Raw genomic sequence first — 23714 nt, forward strand, 5'->3', positions numbered from 1 at the left:
TTTTAAACTAATATCTCCAATCCATTTATCTGTCCAGAAGTGTATACTCATCCCACCGTGCATTATTAGTTTAGTATTTTCAATGACATAATTTTTGGATTTAAGGATGCCTGCCCAAAGGCTATGACTTGTAATTTTTGAGTAAGAATTAGGAAAAAGAGAGTTTTGAGTACTACAAATTTCTCATGAACAGTGAAGAGCCTTATTATCTAGTTTTAGTTTTTTGATTCCGGTGCCTCCTCTTGACTTGAGAAGAGCTGATCTCGATCAGGACACCCAACTCCTCTTCTTCTTCTTCACATCAGACGAACCCCACATAAAATTCGTATGATCATTTTAATTTCTTTTACCACAGAAACCGGCATCTTAAACATTGAGAGATAGTAAATTGGGAAGCTTGCAGTGACACCTTTGACGCCCATTTCTTCATTTAACTTTGATTCTTTTCACCGGGAAAATCCAGTAAGGGGAATGGACGGTCGGATTAATGACTCTGAACACTTGGATTTTCTCCCAGGATACAAATCATTTTCGATCTCAATAATATCTGGACGTGGATTCAAGGTTCAACTTTCAACATCAACACTGTTGCATGACCCCTTGCATAATCATTGGAGGAGTGGTTTAAGGGTTCGAGTGTGAACTTGAATGTGCGCCATATGGTTTGGCACATAAGAAATCATTTTTGCGGTCAATTATTAGGCGCAAAGAGACTTGATCCCCTAGATTAAAACGCCTTAGAGTGATCAAATGGCTCCAAATCACAAATTTTAGTTACTTTAAACAATGGGCCTAACCATTAGGCGCCAAATATGAATTTCACAGGACAAAACAACTGATTCAAGCTACCTAATAAGTAAAACATAACTATACATTTCTTAATCTTTAGATATTTAAGAATACTATTTATTAGTATGATTTTTCTGGAAATATATATCATATGAAAAAGGAAATCTGAAAGGTGGCGTTTGAGCCGCCTGATACTGTATTATTTGTCTAGTGACCAAATCTAGAATAGGCCCATGTACGTGTAGTTTCATGGACGCTTGGTCTATTGCTAGCGTCAATGTCTTGATCCGTCTGATAGTCCTTGTCGGAGTCTGGGAATCTTGATTTGGTTCTTCCAAAGAGTAAAAGGTTTTGTTGACGACTATCAGAGGCCATTCCATCATGAGCTTGAAAACCTTTTAACCATGTTTGTTAACGTGCCTACATCTTCTTGCCTGACTCATATATTCTGCTAAGCCCCAAATCTGATGCCATCCTCTTCTTAACTTGAAGCTTCTTCAATGGTATTTACCTGGCTTGTAGTTCTGTTTATATTTGTGACGAGATTCTCCATAAACTCCAGATGCATTTCTTAGCTGCAATGTCAGCCTCTCAAAGTACTCCCATTGGGTTCTTCGAATGATTTATTAAGTCAAAAGGGAGATGCGCTGTTATAGTCATATCAAGCTGACATACCAAAAGGGACAGAAAGTCAGGAGCCTAAAAACTTCTCATACATTCATTTAATACAGAACAATTGCTGAGGATTGTTCTGTATTTTAGCCTAAAATGCTGAAAGTAACCAATCATGAAAAGAGACGGAACAAACCTAAGCTGAGGAGCAGCATCTGCTTTTGTATACAACTTTTAGAGTTTGCGAGGAACTCCTTAGACTGAAAAAAAGAGATAGATAAAATCATGAAACCCACAAATAAGCTTTTATAATAAATCATACAAAATATAGATGCTACAAAGTGAGTATTAATCCAATCCAGCAATGATTCTTCTGAAGGATAATCCAATTTAACTCCTCTACACAGAGCATCATGATAAAATCACAACTGTGAAACCACTCTCCTCTATTAATATTATTCCTTCATTGACCCAAGTGATTCAGATACATGCATAGAACGCTTGGATATATTGTGAAAACATAAGCAGCAAGTCTTAAATACATACAGAAAAGAGCAAATTGAGCATTGCTTTCTATTGAATCTTGCACATGAAATATCTCTATGAAGACTAAAATATTTACGTGTGTAGTTAGATGTGTATTTACTATTTAGTTCAGCTTCTCCATACCTGTTATTGAAACATTGGACTCTGATGACTTCAACAATATCATACTTGGTAACACGTCACATGTTTGAGCTATGAGATTATTCAGGCAAACCCACAAATTAAGCTAATGGGTTACGCGAAACCATTTAACAACCTGCAAATGGTTAATGGACAGAAAGAACGAAAATCAGTATAAAGAAGGCATAGCAGTAACTAATGCAACTAATGTATTGTAAGTCCCATTTTTTTAGATTACTGTTCAACGGTAGATTTCACTATCCACATTGCAATGTAACTCTGTGATGTTCACGGCAATTTAGTTCATGTCGTGCCTTACTGTATTGGTTCATTCCACGGCTCGTTAGTTATTTAAGGTACAATATTAATGTTTTAGTTTCAGCAAGGTGCCAAGCACTAAACTTAGGTAAATAGAAAGCCTAATATACAACTTGGTGCATGTTTCAACGTCTACAATGCAGCATTTCATATTTTACACTGATTGTGTAACAATGCAATACATAAGGCAAACTCGAGGGAAGAGAGTTATAACTCTGTCTTTTAGAACAACCAAAGTTATAACCCCAAACCCCTCCATCCTCCACAAAGAACCCATTAGAATTCATCAAATCCAACATTTTCCATTTAACGCCAACTTTCATCACACCTTTTACAGATACCATATTTTGTGCAATGCCAAAACAAAATATAGGAAAGTGAAGCACAAAAATCGAAGTAACAGAATCCCCGTTATCACATCTCCTCGACATACATGGTCTCATTACCACAATTGTTGTACAACATGGGATATGGGTAAAAATGAATCATCTCAGAGTACTGTAGCGATTAATGTTGTCTAAATATACTGGTATCTAAAGCATGTAAGCGCAACTTCAGGTGTAACGCAAGGACAATCAACTTTCAACATGTTCACCTTCAGAACAAAGTGCTGCGAAAACATTAATGGTATTTGTTGAGTTTGATAGAAAACAAAAATGTAAAGAAATGAAAGGTTTTCTACATTTTCACCAGTGTCCGCACTATGTATTGTTATCTAAAGCATAAAAGGTTTTCGCTTACTCAAGTAAACCATGCCATATGTGGGAGTCGAACCCACAACTACATCAGTGAAAACCATGCGCTCTGCCATTTGAGCGACAGCAAATACAATTATATTTGTTTTTTTTAAATAAATCAAAGAAAATATACATAGATGTATTGTTTACTTAATTGCATGGTCACTGTTCACGGTAGACATCCACATCAATGAACTACCTAAACCATGTATTATTTGAGCACCCAAAACATCCCCTAAGGTAATACTAACAATATTTCTCTGTTGTGAGCTCAAAGTTACTTTTGAGCATCACCACTTAAGTGGGAAACAAAATAGAAGCTCAACAATTACACAATATGTGTTAAAGAGTTTATGGAGACCAAATAAAATAAAAAACTCTAAGCTTACCATTGTAAAAATGCATTGTTGTCGGCTAAGTTTGAAGAAGCCATACATGCTATGAAATTCAAGAAAATTCGACTCTACCTATTTCTTTTCCCTATTCTAGGAAACTGGAGACTTGCAGATTAGCAGACAACTCAACTAAACCAAAACTGGAGAAACTACCAAACCAACTTACTATTGAGCTCACATTATTACAGTGGCCACGCTCAGGTCTTAGACGAAATATGTCCGGGGGTCAATCACGTGTGTACGGTTTACTACAGACAACATTCTATACAAGCTAGGAATATGGAAAGAGTTTTCTATGACATGTAATAGATTAATTTTCAGCACAGTAATAAAATATCGACTATAACCCAACAAATCCTAAGTTAGGGAGGACATTTTTCTTACCTTTTCATCCATCAAGTGCATTCCATGCCATATACTTCATTGGTATACGGTTGCCAGACTCCAGGTCTTTAGAATCCTTGCCTTGATCACCTTTTGTCGAGCCTTTCGAGCCTTTAGTCCATCTTTGCCAATGTTTTTCCTACGCATTAGAGAACAAAGATGAGAGTAAGATCGTTATACGCCAACGCTTAATCAACAATGTCTACACATGCAAGTGCTTATACATAGAATGGAATGATCACAAACCTGAAGTAGAAATATGGACAGTCTTCTGAGAAATATTTAGTGGCAGAAATGTTTGTCTGGCCTGTTTACAATGGAATCAAAACATAGCTCAGATACCAAAACTTAGCTAAGGGTCTTACTAACAAAACTCCAGACTCTGTTCATCCATTACAGTTACAGACTTATGGAGAATTTGGAAGTACAATAGAGTAGCCAACCTAACAGGCCTCAGATGAGGTCAACAAAACCTGGAGAGTGATCACGTAGTTTAAAAAGGATAAAACCCAACTTCGATGCAAAGTATAGAAGCCCAGATATAACAAACGTAACTGGAATCTAAGGATACATCTAACCTTGGTATAAATGGAAAATACCAACCGCCAACTGAACTATAACAACAGAACCCAACCATAAATTCGAAACAAAATAATGTTAAAACCTAATTGTTATAAATTTGGAAACAAACCACATCTATAAAAAAAAAAACTGAGCAGGATCATTTATATCAAAAAATCGTAGGTAGATAAAAGAAGTTCTTTCACACACTAACCTACATGGAACTTTGTTAGTAAAAAACCATATGCATGAGAGCTTCTCTCTTTAAATAGTTCTCCCATCTCCTCTTTCACCTTTTGCAAGTTTCGCCAGCTTCTGTTAGTTTATTCTTTTCAGTAGTCACTGACCATGAATGGTAATCTTTGCATGCCTCTGTTGAGATGGTTAAGCCTGGTGATACCGATAGACTGATTGCCGCCATTTCAGCGAGATTCGCTCCTTTTTCCAACCAACTACATTTATTCATACAGCTTATTGGTTCCAACACGAAATATTACTTAAGGTGTGTAGAAACAAAAATAGAAGGTACTTAACAACACCTTCATTCCTTTGTTCCCTTCACGCATTCCTTTGCCGAACACCCCTCTGTATATAAAAAATAATGCGAAAATTTGAGTACCACTTGATATAGCATGGTGTATAGGCAAGGAGGTAGCAAACATACATCATATAATACAAATAAATCTAAGCAGTACACTTGAATGATTCTTGAAATTACATGTAGTGCTGTTAGTGAACAAATGTGACCATTGCCCTTATAATAATCAACAGTGCCATCATTATTGACCATTGCCCACCATTTTGGTACTAATTTAAATTTATCAAAAACCAAAACAAACACTTGAGAATGTAAGCTCAAGTTTTATTCCTTTTTATTCAATTTTCAAGACTATCAGAGAAGGTTAATTTTCAACTTAATGGATTCAGCTTGCCAGTTCATAACAAAATTAACAAAAAAAATTAAAATTAAAATTAGACTTACCATTTTTGCCTTCACAATCTGCTCCAATTTTTCGAAACAATCCAAGCTTCAGGAACCCGGAGAAGGAGACCGAGCAAAACCCAAGCTGACATGGTGCTGCTACATCCATTACTTTAAAACCCTTTTTCGAATCAAATTTGCAAGCATAGCATGCCAAAGTAAAACATAGTGAGATTCAATGGAAGAATTAAGAACAGGAGAAAAGCTAAAAATTGAAGAGCAAACCCTAGAATTCGTGTTCACTAACCACGATTTCATCTCTCTTCATATCCTTGTTCTTCGAATCTCTAATCTTCACGGAGAAGATATGATTTGTTTTTCTTCCGAAGCAAGTAATAATTTCCGTTCTTAGGGTTAGAGAGGAAGAAGAAACCATCGCTCGCTCCGTCTCCCCTGTCACAAAATAAAAGAAGGCTATTGGGGCGTCACATTGCATTAGAGGGGCGTCCCCTAATATGATAAAAACGGGTCATCCATAAATAATATCAAAAACTTTTTATCTAAAATAATTGTGTAATGTCTAAACAATCTTTATTTAGTTAAAAAGAACCTGGACGTAAAATGAGCTTCTATTATTGGAACTAATTCAAACCTAGACGTAAAATTATATGCAAATAAAATTCTACGGTTGGAATTAATCCAAACCTGGATGTAAAATCACTTTTACGGTTGGAAATAATTGAAACCTGGACGTAAAATCACTTCTACGGTTGGACTTAAAAGAAAGCTGGACGTAAAATCGGATTCTACGGTTGAAATTAAAAGAAACCTGGACGTAAAATGAAATTCTACGATTGGAACTAATCCAAACCTGAACGTGAAACTAAATGCGAATAAAATTCTACGGTTGGAACTAATCCAAACCTGAACGTAAAATCACTTCTACGATTTTTAAGTTTTTATTTTAGTTAAAGGGTAATCTAGACATTTTGTATATGTGTTAGGATATCCAATAACAATTTTTTGGACACTAAGAATCCAAATGAAGCCCCTCTATTAGAGTGTGACGCCCCAATAATAGCCTTCAAATAAAAATAAAATAAAATTACGAAAAACATACAAGTGGAAAGAGAGAATCCGAAGCTGATTTGGAAGAAAAAAAAAAGGCAAGTCTGAGTTGGTACGAGTCAGTCCCGAATCAGATAAATTAATTTTTAGTAGGGGTGTATAAAATGCCTGAAATCCTGCGGCCTCCGGTGTACCGCCCAGGTCTTAAGAAGCCCGTGGACGCTCGATAGCCTGTCATTGGCCTATCCGACCTACCCGGTAATTATAAGTGGGTGGTTCCGGATATTTGTTCAAAAATTGGAGCCCAATCTGTTTGCCGGTCTGGTATCCTGTTTATTTATCCGGCCTAACTGTCTGATAACATAAAATAAAGTTTTCTAGCAGTGTGATGGATTTCATTATGAATTAAATTTCAAGTTTGGACAAATTATCGTGGTTGAATCAAATTTTAACTTATACTTCACAGTAATGAATATGAATTGCTTGAACTATCATTTGAACGAGTTAGAAATGTATCAATCATTCATCAAGCTAAAAAAAACACAAAACTATATTCTTTTTTTATTTTGTGAACTATCTCTTAGGCTCGACCTGGCCTGACCTGTTTTGTTTCACGGATATGGACAGGCCATGGACACTATTTTTTTGCTACTACCCGATCCGACCTGACCTGTCAAACTTAATGGATAGTAAGAACTACAAGCCCATATGGCCCGCCTGTGCTACAATCGGGCTTAGGATGGCCTGCCCGGCCCGATGTACATCCCAGATTTTTAGGGTAAATATAAAGACCAAAAGAACGAAGACATGGTTTTTCTCGGAACAACCAAAGTTACCAAACAAAATCAGTGAGCAGAAACTCTCCTCCCTCTCTCCCACCATCGTCGCACATCTCATCCTCATTTGAAGGCAGGCAGGCAGGCAGCCAGACCAGTAAGAAGATCGATCCTGACTTATGAATAGTATTGATTTGATTAGGGTTTGTTTCTTTTGTTCGGATTTTACGATTCGATTTCATCATTATTTATTTTTGAAGCAGTTTGATTTCATCATAGTCGATGGTCATTTTAATTTCTCAGGGGTGGGTTGGTTTCAGCTTTTCTTATTTGTTTGGTGAATTAGGTCTTTGTTTGAAAATTTTCAATTTTCCTATTTGTTTTTAAAAATTAGGGCTTTTTCGATTTTTCCTTTGTTCTTTAAAAGTTGGGGATTTTCTAGAACATCTTAATAGTTGCTTGTAATTTATGGCTGGTGATCTTCTATTAATGTTGATTGCTGTCATTACTTGTTGTTAGGGAAGTAGAAAGATCAGATGGCACTAAAAAGTGTCACAAAAATGCTATCCCAGAGGTGGTTCTCCACCAGCACCAGAGGCATTACCAATACTGGAGGAGGAACTGAGACCAGCAAACATGTAACAATGTTATTTCATTATTGGATTTGCATTTATTCATCTTTTAACATCTAATCGAAACAGGCCTTCTTACTTGTATGTGTTTAATGATCTATCAGATTACGGATGAAAAATGGCGAGGTCTTTATGAACGCATTAAGCAGGCTACTGCAGAAACAAACCAACTCAGGGATGAATGCAATGCTTACTTTGTACGCCCCTTCCTTCTATCCGCACCTTTATTTCCTTTTGCTCTTTATACTCCGTGAATCTATGTCTGCCTATTAGAGGATTGAGCAGCTAATTTACCCATGTGCAATGCTACTAGTATTATTATAGATATCACATTAAATTGCAATGCATGTTTCTTTTGCAGGCCCTAAAAAGGGCATTTCCCCAGGATCGAGTCGTATGGGCATTGTTCATTCTCAGTGTTGGTTATAACGTAGTTCTGCAGTCCCAAGAAATCTTGAAAACTAGAAATGTCATCAAAGATAAACAAACCCAGTTGACAGCTCGTCGTAACGCCATCAAAGATAAACAAACCCAGTTGACAGCTCGTCGTAACGCCATCAAAGATAAAGAATCCCAGTTGACAGCTCGTCGTACCGAAATGCAATAAAGAAAGTAAAAATGAATGTCCTGGAAAAGAATATAGAGTGTCATTTGCATCTTTGTTACCCTCTTAGGTACTTTCTTGTCCTTGCAGTGAGTCTTTTGTTGCCTGCAATGTGAGTACGAGTTGCCCATATGACGTGCTCTAGGGAAGTCTGATTACTTCTTGGTAGAAAGATTGTCAAGTTTATTGGCCACTGTTCTGACATTTCCACTTGAGCAATAAAAATTATAATCCTAAACCACATAAAAAAAAAGCTGAAAATTATAATCCTAAAAAAAAACAAAAAAAGTACTCTCATGTGGTAATTCACTAGGCCCTTCCAAACAGAATTTCCACTTCCTCCAGTTGGCCCCTCCCAGATAACAGTTGGTCTTCAAGTTCTGCAATAAAGAAAGAGGTACATTATATGAATTAGTCAAATGGGTATCAAGCCTTCAGAAGTACACATATAGCCTTCAGGAGTCAGGTTAATCCCTCTGTTTCAGGAAAAGAGATCCTTTTACTGTTTCAGTTTGGACAGTTTTCAAGGAAACAACTTAACTAAAACAAAGGTAGTACTAGTAGTTCACAGAAATTAAAACTCACGACCTGCTTTGGATGAAATATCTGGACTGGCAAGTCAGACAGCATTCGAGAGGTGAACTGCTGCTTGCTGGCCTAAGCTAGATGACACTCAATGCCCAAAGGAAAACACGTGCCAAAACAAAACTTCAACCAAGATAATAGGAAGAGATAAATATCATAAGAGTAACCATATATGTCATCTTCTTCAGCAATTTAAACATGACTACTTCTAGAAAGAGATAAATATCTAAATTGCAAAATGTAGGATAACCATTCTATTACGCATCAAGGGGTAGAAGCTGGTCTCAAGCTTGGTTGGGTAGAATCTGGTCTCAAGATTGTAAGCTCGTAAGTTTGGGTTCCGTTAATCCCCTTTCCTTTACAAAATAACAACCAAACAAAGCACAAATAAGATAAGCAGCAACTTACATTTGAAGCACATATAATCAGGTCTGGAAGCTTGGCCAAGACTGCGAATAAACCCCATAATTGGTGCCTTTCGTGAAGGAGCCTGCTTTGTTACCTCGTCTGCTGATACTTTGTTTGCTGATGCCTTCGTTTGCTGTTCGATCTTGGCTAGACTTTCTTTCACTCCCATCATCTCACTTTCTAAATTCTTCAACTGAATTCTTGCTTCTTTGATCTCAGCCAGAAGATCTTTCAGGGAAACTTCCTTTGGGGCATTTGTCAAGTAGCCCCACAAGGACAGAAGGTGTTTGCTGGCAAAATCAATCACTGCACCATATAAAACAATCCTTTGACATTGATTTGATAAGTTCGATCCGTGCTGTGTTGCTTCATTTATTGTACTTGCACAAAGCTTAATGTCCTTTACTCTCTGCCCCATGATCCTTTTTTTGAAACTGACCTACCAAACTCCATACTGACTCTGTTTGGGAAGCTGGAGGCACTTCTGCAGCAGATGGAGGCACTTGGGAACCAGTTGGAGGCACTTCGGAACCTACTGGAGGCACCTGCTTCGGAGATGGAGTATTGATTAAGGTTAAATGGTCTGTTTTGGTTAGCTAATATATCCAAAACGATTAACAAATCTGCAAAATGTAGAGATGCCAGGATCCACAAAGGACCCGACCATTTCTCGTGATTTCTTACATCAACACTACACTAACACATGTTACAGGATTTAATCAGATCAAATTTGTCATGCCTGAATCGGTTGGAATCGGTCGGTATTTTCGTCGGAATCAGCGTCTTGTAGCTATTTGCTGGTGGCATTGATGTTGTTGTATCTTTAAGAAACTTGGATGATGTTGATGCTTCTAGTGTCTTTGATGATGTCGTTATTGATGCTTCTGGAGACTTTGATGATGTTGTTGTTGTTAGAGTTTGTGTTCTATTAAGACGAACATGAACATGATCATTAACAAACTTCATCATAACAATCGAGGTGAAAAATCTACTCCGAAATCAATTAGATTTGAAACAGGAAGAGGAAAACTTTAAAAAAACTTAAAAATAAAATCAGAGGTAAAAACAAACCCTAATAAAGTCTATAACTAAGTAGAGAGAAATTAGATGGAGTTTGATAAAGTAATGATATGTTCTTGCTTATATCTGCTCCAAAGGATCCGGTTTGAGAAAGAGAATCCTCAAGTTTTTCGTTTTAACTTTTTTAGGAGAGAGCAAGGTAGTTAATATCGCGTATCGGTATCGTATCGGTCGGGTCCTATACACCTATACAAATGATAATATCTGTTTTTACAGGTGATACATCATTTAATATAGAATTTCAAATAATATAAAATCATTGTAAACTAGATGACTGCTTCAGCAGTGTTAGGACGACCAAAGTAGGGGCTTGTTTTTTGTGATGCAATTTGTAACAGCTTTTGCAACAATGTCTGTAATAGTGATTTTATAACATTTATAAGCGTTATACTAGTGTAACACTTATATTGTAACAATTATGTATCATATTTTGTAACATTTATGTAACAGTTTTAGATATGATGGCTGAATTTTCTTTGTAATCAACGATCAAGATTAAAATTAAAAGTTTAGGTGACGGATTTTTGACCATTTTCATGACTATTAGCCGTCAATTAGGTCGACTTGTATTCGTTTTCATCGCTCCTAACCGTAGTCGGGGAAGATAACTCTTCGATTGTTGACTCAAGTCGAGAAAAAACGACCAATACTCATTCAATTGAATGGATTAAAACTGAAGAAAAAAATGGAAAAAAAAAACGTTGCAAGCAATGCATTTTTAGCCCCCCATAGTGACAGTATAGAAGGGACTCCCTTCAGTCGTCCCGAAAATAATAAGAATCATACACATATCTCAAATTTCCAAAATACAGGTGGTTTGTTAGAGCTTCTCCAATGGTCATTGTGTGTGCTTCCTATGTGGAAACACAAATAAGACATCCTCAATCTATTTTTCATTAAAAATTAGGGAGTGAAAAAAATTAATCTCCAATAGTATTGCATGTAACATATTCTTTTAATTAGTATAATTTTTATTTTCCATAATTAAGATTTTATTAGAGCTAAAAATAGTTAGTTAATATATTAGAGTTTCTCCAATGGCATGTGTGTGGAGATAAATGTTAAAATCCACCTAGGATACACATCTATTTTCTCTAAAATCATTCTCCAACCATGATATCTTAAACCAATGTATAGATGACTTTGGTAGAAAATGTCAAGGAGAATGTCAAGTTTTAGACATTCCCCTTGACATTGTCTACCATCCTAGTCAGCTTTTAATTAATTGAATTGTCTTTGATATATTAACGAACCATTTTTAGATTTAGTAAAATCTTAATTATGGAAAATAAAATTTATCCTAATTAATGAAGATGTTACATGCATTACTATTGGAGATGGATTTTTTTTCTCCCTAATTTTAAGAAAAAACATATCGGAGATGTCTTATACGTATTGCCACATAGGAAGCACACACAATGATCAGTGGAGAAGCTCTTAAAGTCAATTCAATTAAGTAAAAGTTGACTACGATGGTAGACAATCTCAAGGGGAATGTCTAAAACTAGACATTCACCTTGACAATGTCTACCCAAAGTCATCTATACATTGGTTTAAGACATCAGGGTTGGAGAATGAGTTTAGAAAAAAATGGATGTGTATTCTAGGTGGATTTTGATATTATCTCCACACACATGCCATTGGAGAAGCTCTTAGCCAACGTTGTGATTTTTGTCCCATTATTCAAGTAAATCTTTTTTTGTTATCCTTCATATTTATATTATATATTTCTCTGCATTGCAATTGAAATTTGGTTTCCATCGTATATCCTATATTAGGGATTTTTACCTTCTCCAATTGACATTGTACTTTTCTGTAAGACTAGATTCATGTTTGATGAAAAATTTATTCACAAAACCGATATTATCGGTATACAAGTAAAACATGTTAGAGCATTGCTCGGTCGACCTCACATGCGTTGATATCTCAAGCATGTTTGTCAATGTTAGTGATCAAAACTATAAGTCTTGATTTCTAGTCTGTTATAGCTAAGTCTCGGACTAGTATAGAAAGTGTAGTTGAGCTCAAGGACTTCATGGAGATTCATCATACAAGAAGAAGAACTACTCAAGGAACCGGTGGAACTTCTCGACAAAAAAGTATGTGAAGACTTGAACTTATCTGTCACTCAAAAGTCTATCTACTCTATCTCTTACTCTTTGAGACAAGAAGTCGTATGCTATATATATATATAGACTTGGATTATACACATTTGGTATTTCGAGCCGAGTATACCTCGCCTATCTATATATCGAATATGTGTTGGGAAGCTTTTCGCTTCGATCAAGTTTATCTTTACCTAGTGACGAAAGTCATGATATGTTTCAATCATCTTGAAAATTTCTCTGACGAAAAATGGTTTGTGAATAACAACTATATAACGTCCTCTGAGAATGTTTCAATGATTGAAATGAGAGTTTAGATTACATAACCAATGATGGACATAAACATTATTGTGGAAACACATTTATGTATAAGTCCTATTCTCTGAACCAAAGTTTGCGAACTTTGTTGATCAAGAGAAATCGGAGAATGGCGCGAGCCAAGTCCGCGAACTGCCGAACTTCTCATCCCGAGAAATTCTGCTGGAGTTGACGAACTAGTTGCGTCCGCGAACCGGCGGAAGGTCTTTACCGAGATTTTCTGCTGGAGTTTATAAACTCTACCGGTTGCTTAAGTCCGCGAACCTAGTCTGCGAACTTGAGAAAGGTTATATATCTGAAGATGATTTCTAAACTTAAACTTATAAAGACTAAGGAATGCAGTTTGCAAACCGTGGCTATAAAGTTCATGAACCGATTCGAGTGAATCAAATCATGTTTGCTTCAATTGTGTCTTGTGTAGTACATGAGATTTCCTTGCAATTGAACAACTCTCTTAACTACTTCATATGAGTCATTTGGACTAGTTATGGTGAAGAAGAACATGGTTGATATGAAATGCTCATATGGCTAACCTTTTGGTTGACTATTATTGAACCAACAATGCACACGTTTGGGTACGTTTAACAAACCTAGAAGCGTGCAGTTCAAGTGTGTATAACAAGCTAAGTTTTCAATCTAATGGTTGAGAAATATGAGCTTGAATCTGAATCAGGTTTTCATCTAACGGTGGATATTGTTTGCTTTGCAACCAAGGAAAAATCCTGATTTGAAAGACTATATATAGGAGACATCTAGTATTGTGCAAAACTAATCCCCACACCTTATGTCTGATACTAGTTTGCATACACTAGTGGAAAATAGAAATAAAACCACTGTCAGGACAAGAAGTTATATCGCTAAAAACGACTGTGTCCATTAGCAGTAATCTAGAAGTGGTTTTTTTCAAAACGACTGTGCCTGGCAAAGGTTGAATTCTTTAAAAAAATCACTTTCTTCATCAGCTGATTGATAAGTACTGACAAACACAGTAGTTTTTATTGATGATATTTATAAAAAAAAAAGAATAATTGATATTGATTCAGCTGAATCCAAAGGAGAATCAACTGAATCAAAAACTAAAAGCTGAATCACAATTAAATTAATATTACTTCAAAACAGAATTCAACAAAATTAAATTGATAATGGATTTAAAACTTAATTTATATTAAAAAATGTATTCATTTTAGAGTTTCAACTAACAAAATACTGCAAGTCTGAAAAACTGCTAACACTAAGTTGGAGAACCTTAACCTATATTCATATTGCAAGCTTCACATAATGAATTGGCTCAACTAAGGAGCAAGGTTCTACCATCAGTTCATCATTGAGAATCTTCCTCTGACAGCCAAGATGCTCAAAAGCTATTTACCATGACTCTTTTTATCTTGACTCGCAACAAGGTTTGGCTACTGTATCAACTCTATCGTTCTTTCTGTTGTAGCTCCAGAACTCAGTTCAGTTGAAGCAAATTTTCAGAACCTGCACATTTTCAGCTTAATATTTATGAACAACATACACGATTTTAGAGTACAAATGCTTCAAGGTTAATGTTCATAGATACATGTTTATGAGATAATCCACGATATATGCCTATGAGCTATATCAGTTCATAGAGAAATTTCAAAACTCATAGGGGATGTAAAACAGTTACATGCTAATGCTTATCTGAAGTTATAATGGAGCTTACCAAACACAGGTATCAAATTTTATGTTAATCTACCTGAGTTCTTGTCGAGCTCAAATGCATAGGTTTGTATATAGATATTATGAAAAGGGTTGAACAAAGAGAAACAAAAACTTATCTTTGAATTAGTGGTTGTTCAAAGACGTTCACGACCCTGCAACATCCTTTTTTCCCATTGCAACTATTCTCCATTCAGAGTTCAGATATTGTTCAACTCCAACACTGAAACAACAAGGAAGTTTAAGGATATAGGATATGATATATTCTAGGTAGATAAAATAACACAACAATTCAAATGTTATGCCGGCTAGGAACCAACAGTCCATTTGTAGGTAGACTATGCTTAAATTTAGACAATGCAAATATGGTAAACCATCTGCCAACAGATACATTTTTTTTATAACATTTAAACTAAATATGAATTCTGAAAACCAAATGGGGTGATGAAAGATCTTAATTGGGTGGCTTAGTTTCAATAAGAAGTTGTCAACCTGCATTCTTGTACAAGAAAGAATCCCTAGAGTCTACCTTTTTAAGTTACTGAACACGATAAAGAAAACATGCGGAGAGTTGAATATTTATAAAACTGATAAACTACATGTTCTTTAATATCAGCGTAATTATTTTTACTTCAAGCCTCTCTTGAACCTACACATGAAGTGACCAATTAAATTGCAAGCCCTTTCATACCAAATTAACATGCTCTGCCAAACCTGCAAAAAGAAAGATACACTACTAAGTTGAACTGAACTCATACAGTACTACAATGTCGTAGAAACAAAGACCCATGTTAAGTACAAACATAAAGAAATGCATAAGAAATAAGAGCTCGGAAACAAACCATGTGTAAGTAAGTATCAACATGAGGCACTCTTTATTTAGTAATTCCTCGTGGGTCTTGATGCTTAAACTACCATTGAACACAACAAATTTAGTATCAGGCAGGGTAAGTGTTGAACCGCTCAAACTCGTAGCAGATCTGAGGTTTAGATATAATTAAGAATCAACAGGAAATGATCAAAATCTTCATTGTTATATGAAGGTTTAGTATGAACGCAAAATTATAACAACAACTTATCCAGCCACATGCTCAATTTGCTGCAGTGTCAAGAGGGGCCAGAGACTATAGTTTTTCCCATCCCAGATTTTGCTTGACAGATAACATCCATAACCAAAATAGCTTGAGAAATGCATTCATGTTGAACTGATTAATAACCAATAGAAGCAAAGCAACCTCGGTAAGTAAGATATGATCTTCGAATATGAACTAAAATTATCTGCAAGTCAAACAATACACCTCAAAATATAATTCCACTAATGAATATGAACTAAAATTACAAAGAAAGTAAATTACAACCCCTGCAGCACCTATTCATCTTCAAGTACCAAGAGGACTAAACCAAAACTAGCCTACTGAACTTTGTTAAATCAAAAACACAAAAGAGTACAAGGAGTAGTAAATTAATCTCAATTCATAAGAAGATTCAAAAAAGGAAAAAAAATGTAAAAACTAAATCGATTAAATAAATAAAATCACCAGAATAAAATGATTCTTAGGCCAAATTATAAGGTCCAACACGACAAAAGTTCCAAAGGATTAAGCTCTTCCATACAAAGAAATACAATACTAAAGAATTCCAAGTTTTTAACTAACAAAACCATCTATGGGATAACACAAAACAAGTCTCGATATTACTACTAAACTGAGGCAAACTATCAATGATTCTTATGAACCAGGCGAAATCTTTCATATTATGAATTTTTCACCAACACAACATAAAAATTCATAGATTCCTATACTAGCTGAGCAACCTTCAAGTCTCTAACTACCCACACACATGAATGAAACAGCACACAACTGTAAATCTGTACACACAATACCTGTAAGAGATAAAACTACTGAACATAAAGAAAATAAAAATTGGATATATGCTCAATCCCAGATCGACCACTGCTCTAAGAAGCTCCGCCTTTAATAAAAATTCTCCAAGTCCAGAACCATATATTTTAACATACCCCCTGCACCATTACAAAACATTCACATTAGCCTCAAACTTTAAAGTTTCATACATACTATCAGAAATCGACAAAAAAAAAACTAATTTCTAGGGCTTGAGCAAAAAACCAAAAACGAAATCATATCAATTTCACTCGCAAGATGTAATTAACTTTCAGAAATCCAAAATCACTAACAATTTCATAGAAAAAAATTTCTAAATTTTAGCAAACCCAATCTTAATTCCAGTTGAAATCAAATAAATTGAAATCAAATAAATCCAGGGTGTAAAAATTAAATATAACCAAGATAATGAGTTCGAAATTCAATGTTCGGAGTTCAAATCTAAATAGAGATTAATAGTTAATCTTACCGTTTTCATTATTTCACAAGATCTATATACTTGTGGTCATCATATTTTCTCGATCAGAACTCTAAGGATTGTAAGAAAAATTGAAAGAAGAAAGGAACCCTAACCGTAAGATAGTAAAATCATCCCTTACGATTTCTGTCTTCATCAACATCCTCTAATTATTTTTCCGATACATCTTCTGTGCTATTTTTGTTGTTTAATTAGACAGATTATGAGAGAGATTGAGAGAGAGGTGGGGATGGAGAGTGATTGATTTGGTTTACTATAGGTTTTAGTTGATGGCTAGGGTTTGTCTATTTTCTTTTCAGATCGAATGATGTCACGAAATTTCTGGTGAAACTGAAAGATGAAGAAATGAGCTGGATTTGAGATTTGGGGATTTTAGGGTTTTCCTGAGAGATTGATGTGGTGAGTGAATGGATAAGAAGAAGAAGATGCGGTAGCTGTGAACTCTGAGTGAATGAAGAGAAAGGGGGAAATTTCCTTTTACAATTTCTTTTCTCATAGAAAATTCAGCCTCTCACAGTGGTTTCTGAAGTCCATAAGAAAGCCTACATTTTTATGGAAATACGCGCTTATAATACGACTGTGAGAGAAACAAGTTTTCTATTTTCTTGTAAAAGCCACTGGGTCTCACAGATCATATAATTACCCTGGCCCGTGGAAGTCGTTTCTTCAAAGTCCATAAAGTTGTTAAAATCTCATTCTCCACTAGTGATACTAGAGTCGATTCTCCTTTAACCCTGTGGTTTTCTTTTCTCAAACCGTTTTAACGACTTAAAGACTTTATTGGGATTGTGAAGCCAGACCGATACTACTTTTATCGTAGTTTTGTGATCTGATCTTGCATCTTCAATCGTACGAGTACAATCAGATTGATTGGCTTGAGATTTGATATCTCCGATAGGAAAGATATAAAGAATAATCACAAACACTTCGTCTCATCGTTTGTGATTCCACAACATCTTGTTTCGCTACCATACGATTAAGATTGTTGTGAGTTGATTGATTAATCTAGGATGTTCTTCGGGAATATAAGAATGGGTTATCAATTGGTTCTTGTTCACCTTGATTATTATCAAAAGACGGAACAAAACCTTTAAGGTTTATCTGTGGTAGACAGATTGATCCTTTGATAGACTTGTCTGTAGGAGACATATTTGTTTATTGTTAAATCCTGCGATTTAGGGTCGTAGCAACTATTAGTTGTGGGTGAGATCAGCTAAGAGAATCAAGTGCGCAATATCCTGATGGTATCAGAGGCGTTGAAGCATAACTTTACCTTGGTCAGTGGGAGATTGGTTTGGGTTCAACTAAAATCCAGTACGAGGTTATCTTGGAGTAGGCTAGAGTATGTAGTGGCTTAATACAGTGTATGTTCAATATGGACTAGGTCCCGGGGTTTTTCTGCATTTGCAGTTTCCTCGTTAACAAAATTACTGGTGTATGTGTTATTTCTTTTCCGCATTATATTTGTTATATAATTGAAATAATACAGGTTGTGCGTTAGATCAATCAATTGAAGAGTCCGACCTAACGGTTATTGATTGATATTGATTGATCCTTGGATATTGGTCTTTGGTACCATACAAGTTATCTCTCTTTAATTGAGACTCGCAGTTTGCTTGAGTAAGATTAAATCGAGAGATTGAGATATTAAATCCTTGATATACTTTTATCTAGATTGAGTCTGACTGTCTAGTTGATTCTCTAGAAAGTGTTTCAGAGTTTTTCCATACAGATTGCTAAGCGGAATATTGGGTGGTGTTGTTAGACCCTTGCCTTTTCAATTGGTATAAGAGCAGGCAAACACGTTTAAGACCTTACAAGTCTGTGTTTGTAGCGATCTGACTATATGGATTATTAAGTCTCAATTAACGCTTCACCAAGTTTAAAAACCAGTCATAGAAAAAAGTCTGATAAACTGGTTACTCTTCAAGAAGGGTTGGATGAACAAATTCGGATCAACGCTGGTCTTGTTGCATAAATTGCAATTTTTAAGGATTTGATATCTAGTAATAGTCCCTCGGTGAATCTGAGAAACCACAGTTGTTTCTCTTTAAAGAATAGTCGTAAATCAGATAGTAATCAATGGTCGTATGTTGGGAAAACTAATGTGACTAGGAACCACTCAGACAAACTTCAAAGTTCTGGCACGTGTTTGAGTTTTGATTCTTCCAATCACCTCCAACAAGTTTGTATGTCCTTTCAAAAGAGTCTGAACGTTGTAAGTAATCTTTCTAAGAAAGCTAAACAACTTTTTGATACTCTGAAAGCTCATATAAAACTGTCAGGAAACTCTAAACAGAGAAGTATTAATAGTATGGGCGCATTTTTTTTAATATCTACCTCTCCTTTTCAATGGTTTCTTGATAGTGGATGTAGTAGACATATGAGAGGCGATCTCACATGGTTTGTCTCGTCTATCGACTATAAAGGAGGTCTCGTAACATTCAGAGATGGGAGTTGCTGCTACATAGCAAGAAGGGAAAGATCAAACTACCCGGTGTTCCAGAAATCCATGATGTAGTATACGTAAAAGGTATGACTGCTAATCTTCTTTCTATTAGTCAAATTTGTGACAAAGGCCATCGAGTAGTCTTCAACACAAATGGATGTGACATTGTAGACAAAACCCGGAAAGTAATTTTTCAAGGAACTCGTGGTAAGAACAACTGTTATCTACTTGATACTCAGTTCAGTAACCGTTGCAATTTGACTAAGGTGGAATCAACACATCTTTGGCATGAGCGTTTTGGTCACATCAATTACCGACTTCTAACTAAGATATTTAACAAAAAACTTGTTAGAGGAATTCCCAAAATCAATGCATAGATTGAAGGTGTATGTGGTGCCTGTCAAAAGGGTAAACAAACAAAAGTTCACCACAAATCATCTCGAGATATTCTCACTAAATCTCCACTTGATTTAATTCATATGGATATCTTCGAACCAATTCAACAACCCACTGTTGCTGGTAAGAAGTATGCTTTATTGATGGTAGATGGTTACACCATATTCACTTGGGTCGCATTCCTATCTCATAAGAATGAAACCCTTGGTGAATTCAAGAGTATTACTAAAAGGATCCATAATGAACAAGGTCGCGAACTAAATAAATTTAGAAGCGATCGTGGAACAGAATTCAAAGACATCAAAGTATTTGAACTCTGTGACGAACTGGGGATCATTCAACAATACTCACCACCTATTACTCCTCAAGATAATGGAGTTTTCGAAAGAAAGAATAGGAATATTCAGGAAATGGCCAGGGTAATGCTCCATAACAAAAACTTATCATTAAGATTTTGGGAAGAAGTTGTCTTTACAGCATGTTACTTGATCAACCGTGTGTATTTACGGTCAAAAACCCTTAACACTCCTTATGAGTTGTGGTATGGAAGGAAACCCAACTTACATTATCTCAGGGTGTTTGGAAGTAAGTGCTATATTCTGAAGGATAGAGAACAGAAAGGGAAATTCTACACCAAAAGTGATGAAGGTATCTTTCTTGACTATGCTTCTGATAGTCGTGGTTTTCGAGTGTTTAATCTCAGAACTAAAGTCATGATGAAATCTGTTAATATTATCATCGATGACATTAGTAACTTTCGTCATGATAATCCTCCTGTTGAATTGCCTCCAACCGAGACGATTGAGAAAGTCAAATAAATTCCAGAATCAGTTGAAGTTATCCCAACTGTTACTGATCCTGACATTTCTAGTGACGAGGAGAAGATCACTGATCAAGCCATTCCTGACGAACAAGAACGTGTCCATCCACGACATCTCTGGGCTCAAAGAAATCATGATCCCAACATTATTATTGGATGAAGAGATTCTACAACCAAAACAAGAGGACAACTTCAAAATATGTGCAATTTTGGTTGTTATCTTTCGCAAGTAGAACCAAGAAATATTGATGAAGCTCCGAACGATCCCCTTTGGGTGAATGCAACGCATGAAGAGTTAAATCAATTTCAAAGACAAGATGTGTGGGAACTTGTACCTTGTCCCTCCAATATCAATATTGTTGGTACCAAATGGATATTCAAGAATAAGTCTGATGAATTTGGTACGATTGTCAGAAACAAAGCTAGACTGTCATTCAAGGATATTCAAAGATTGAAGGAATTGACTTTGACGAGACCTTTGCTCTTGTGGCACGCCTTGAGTCCATTCGTCTTTTGTTAGCTCATGCTTGTTTTCTTAAGGTTAAGTTGTTTCAAATGGATATAAAATCCGCGTTCCTCAATGAAATCTTAAAGGAGGAAGTCTATGTTGCTCAACCAAAGGGGTTTGAAAACCCTGATTTCCCAGATCATGTGCTAAAACTCAAAAAGGCATTGTATGGGTTGAAACAAGCACCTAGATCCTGGTTTGAAAAACTTATGACTTCTCTCATTAGAAAAGGTTTTTCAAGAGGCGGGTCTGATAAAACCTTGTTTACCAAGTGGAGTGGGAAAGATGTTGTAATTTCTCAAGTCTATGTACATGATATTATCTATGGATCAACTTCTGAAAAATTTTCAAAGGACTTCCATGTCTACCTTGCTAAATAATTTGAAATGAGCAATGTTGGTGAATTAAAATTATTCTTCGGATTACAAATTCAACAACATAAGGATGGAATCTACTTATCCCAAGAGAAGTATGCTCGAGATCTTGTGACAAGGTTCGTCCTGGATAAGTCCTTTCCAAAATTGACACCTATGCCCACTACTGGTAAACTACATAGAGATGAAAAAGGAGAAAAATTGGATCAAAAGATGTATCGACCTATTATTGGTAGCCTTTTGTATCTTACAACTACGAGACCCGACATTTCTTTCAGTGTTGGTTGTTGTGCTAGGTTTCAGGAGAACCCAAAGGAATCTCATATTGCATCTGCAAAAAGGATCATTCGATATATTAATCACACTGTCGGGTATGGTATTGAAAAGGCGGGGGTCTAACAACACCACCCAATATTTCTCTTAGCAATCTGTATGGACAAACTCGAATACACTTTTAAGAGAATCAACAAGACTCAATCAATTAAAAGTACATCAACAAGTTTATATCTCTCTTTTGATTTGATTTACTCAAGCAAGAATGCGAGTTCTAATCAAATACAAGGAATAACTTGGATGGTACCAAAGACCAATATCCAAGGATCAATCAATATCAATCAACAACCAAAGGTCGGATTTCCAATTGAATGATTCAAACGCAACCTGTATTATTTCAATTATAAATATAAAACAATATAATGCGGAAATTGAAATAACACAGACACCAGAAATTTTGTTAACGAGGAAATCGAAAAATGCAGGAAAAACCTCGGGACCTAGTCCATATTGAACACACACTGTATTAAGCCGCTACAGACACTAGCCTACTCTAAGATAACTTTGTACTGGACTATAGTTGAACCCCAATCAGTCTCCCACCGATCCAAGTTACAGTTATCTCCTACACCTCTGATCCCAGCAGGATACTGCGCACTTGATTCCCTTAGCTGATCACACCCACAACTAAGATTTGCTATGATCCAAAATCGCAGGCTTTAACAATAAACAAATCTGTCTCACACAGACAAGTCTATCAAAAGATAAATCTGTCTCCCACGGATAAACCCTAAAGGTTTTATTTTGTCTTTTGAAAATAATCAAGGTCAACAGAAACCAATTTATAATCCGGTCTTATATTCCTGAAGAACAGCCTAAATTAATCAATCACCTCACAATAATCTTAATCGTATGGTAGGGAAAAAGATGTTGCGGAATCACAAACGATGAGACGAAGTGTTTGTGATTACTTTTTATATCATGCCTATCGGAGAAATCTCACGATCTCAAGCCAATCAATCTGATTGTACTCGTACGATTGAAGATGCAAGATCATATCACACAACTACGATAAAAGTAGTATCGGTATGGCTTCACAATCCCAATTAATTGTTTAAGTCGTTTAACCCGGTTTGAGAAAAGAAAACCAGAGGGTTAGAGGAGAACCGACTCTAGTATGCAAACTAGTATCACACATAAGGTGTAGGGATTAGTTTTGCACAATACTAGATGTCTCATATATATAGTCTTCAAATAAGGCTTTGTAATCAATTTTAGCTTAGTAACGAAGCATTCAATATCCACCGTTAGATGAAAACCTGATTTATATTCAAGCTAATATTTTTCAACCGTTAGATCGAAAACTTAGATTGTCATACACTGCACGCTTCTAGGTCTGTTAACCGTATCCAAACGTGTGCATTGTTGGTTTAAACATAGTCAACCAAAAGGTTAGCCATATTAGAATTTCATATCAACCATGTTCTTCTTCACCATAACTGGTTCAAATGACTCAGATGAACTAGTTAAGAGAGTTGTTCAATTGCAAGAAAATCTCATGTACTACACAAGACACAATTGAAGCACAAATGATTTGATTCACTCGAATCGGTTCATAAACTTTATAGCCACGGTTTGCAAACTGTATTCCTTAGTCTTTATAAGTTTAAGTTTAGAAATTATCTTCAGATATATAACCTTCTCAAGTTCGCGGACTTAAGCAATCGGGTAGAGTTCACAAACTCCAGCAGAAATTCTCGGGATGAGAACTATGCCGGTTCGCGGATTGGGTTCGCGAACTTGGCTCATGTAAGTAGTTTGTCAACTCCAGCAGAAATTCTCGGATTTGAGAACTTCGACAGTTCGCGGACT

At 35.9% G+C, this 23714-nt stretch overlaps 1 protein-coding gene and 1 long non-coding RNA gene across 2 annotated transcripts; one reads left to right on the forward strand and one right to left on the reverse strand.

Annotated features, from left to right (window-relative positions):
- Nucleotides 1-855: 855 nt before the first annotated feature.
- Nucleotides 856-5852, reverse strand: LOC113293498. The gene is made up of 9 exons (XR_003332331.1): nt 5692-5852; nt 5445-5565; nt 5002-5047; nt 4677-4914; nt 4148-4208; nt 3902-4040; nt 2071-2203; nt 1598-1661; nt 856-1455 (listed from the first exon to the last, which is right to left on the reverse strand). It is a non-coding gene; the product is annotated as an uncharacterized LOC113293498 (long non-coding RNA).
- A 1417-nt stretch (nt 5853-7269) lies between these two features.
- On the forward strand, nt 7270-8717 carry LOC113299859. The gene is made up of 4 exons (XM_026548958.1): nt 7270-7385; nt 7748-7866; nt 7965-8057; nt 8222-8717. The coding sequence occupies exons 2-4, from the start codon at nt 7765-7767 to the stop codon at nt 8465-8467; spliced, it is 441 nt and encodes a 146-aa protein (XP_026404743.1). The 5' UTR covers nt 7270-7385; nt 7748-7764; the 3' UTR covers nt 8468-8717.
- Nucleotides 8718-23714: the final 14997 nt, after the last annotated feature.

Source organism: Papaver somniferum, chromosome 7 (genome assembly GCF_003573695.1).
Source record: "Papaver somniferum cultivar HN1 chromosome 7, ASM357369v1, whole genome shotgun sequence".
Classification (NCBI taxonomy): domain Eukaryota; kingdom Viridiplantae; phylum Streptophyta; class Magnoliopsida; order Ranunculales; family Papaveraceae; genus Papaver; species Papaver somniferum.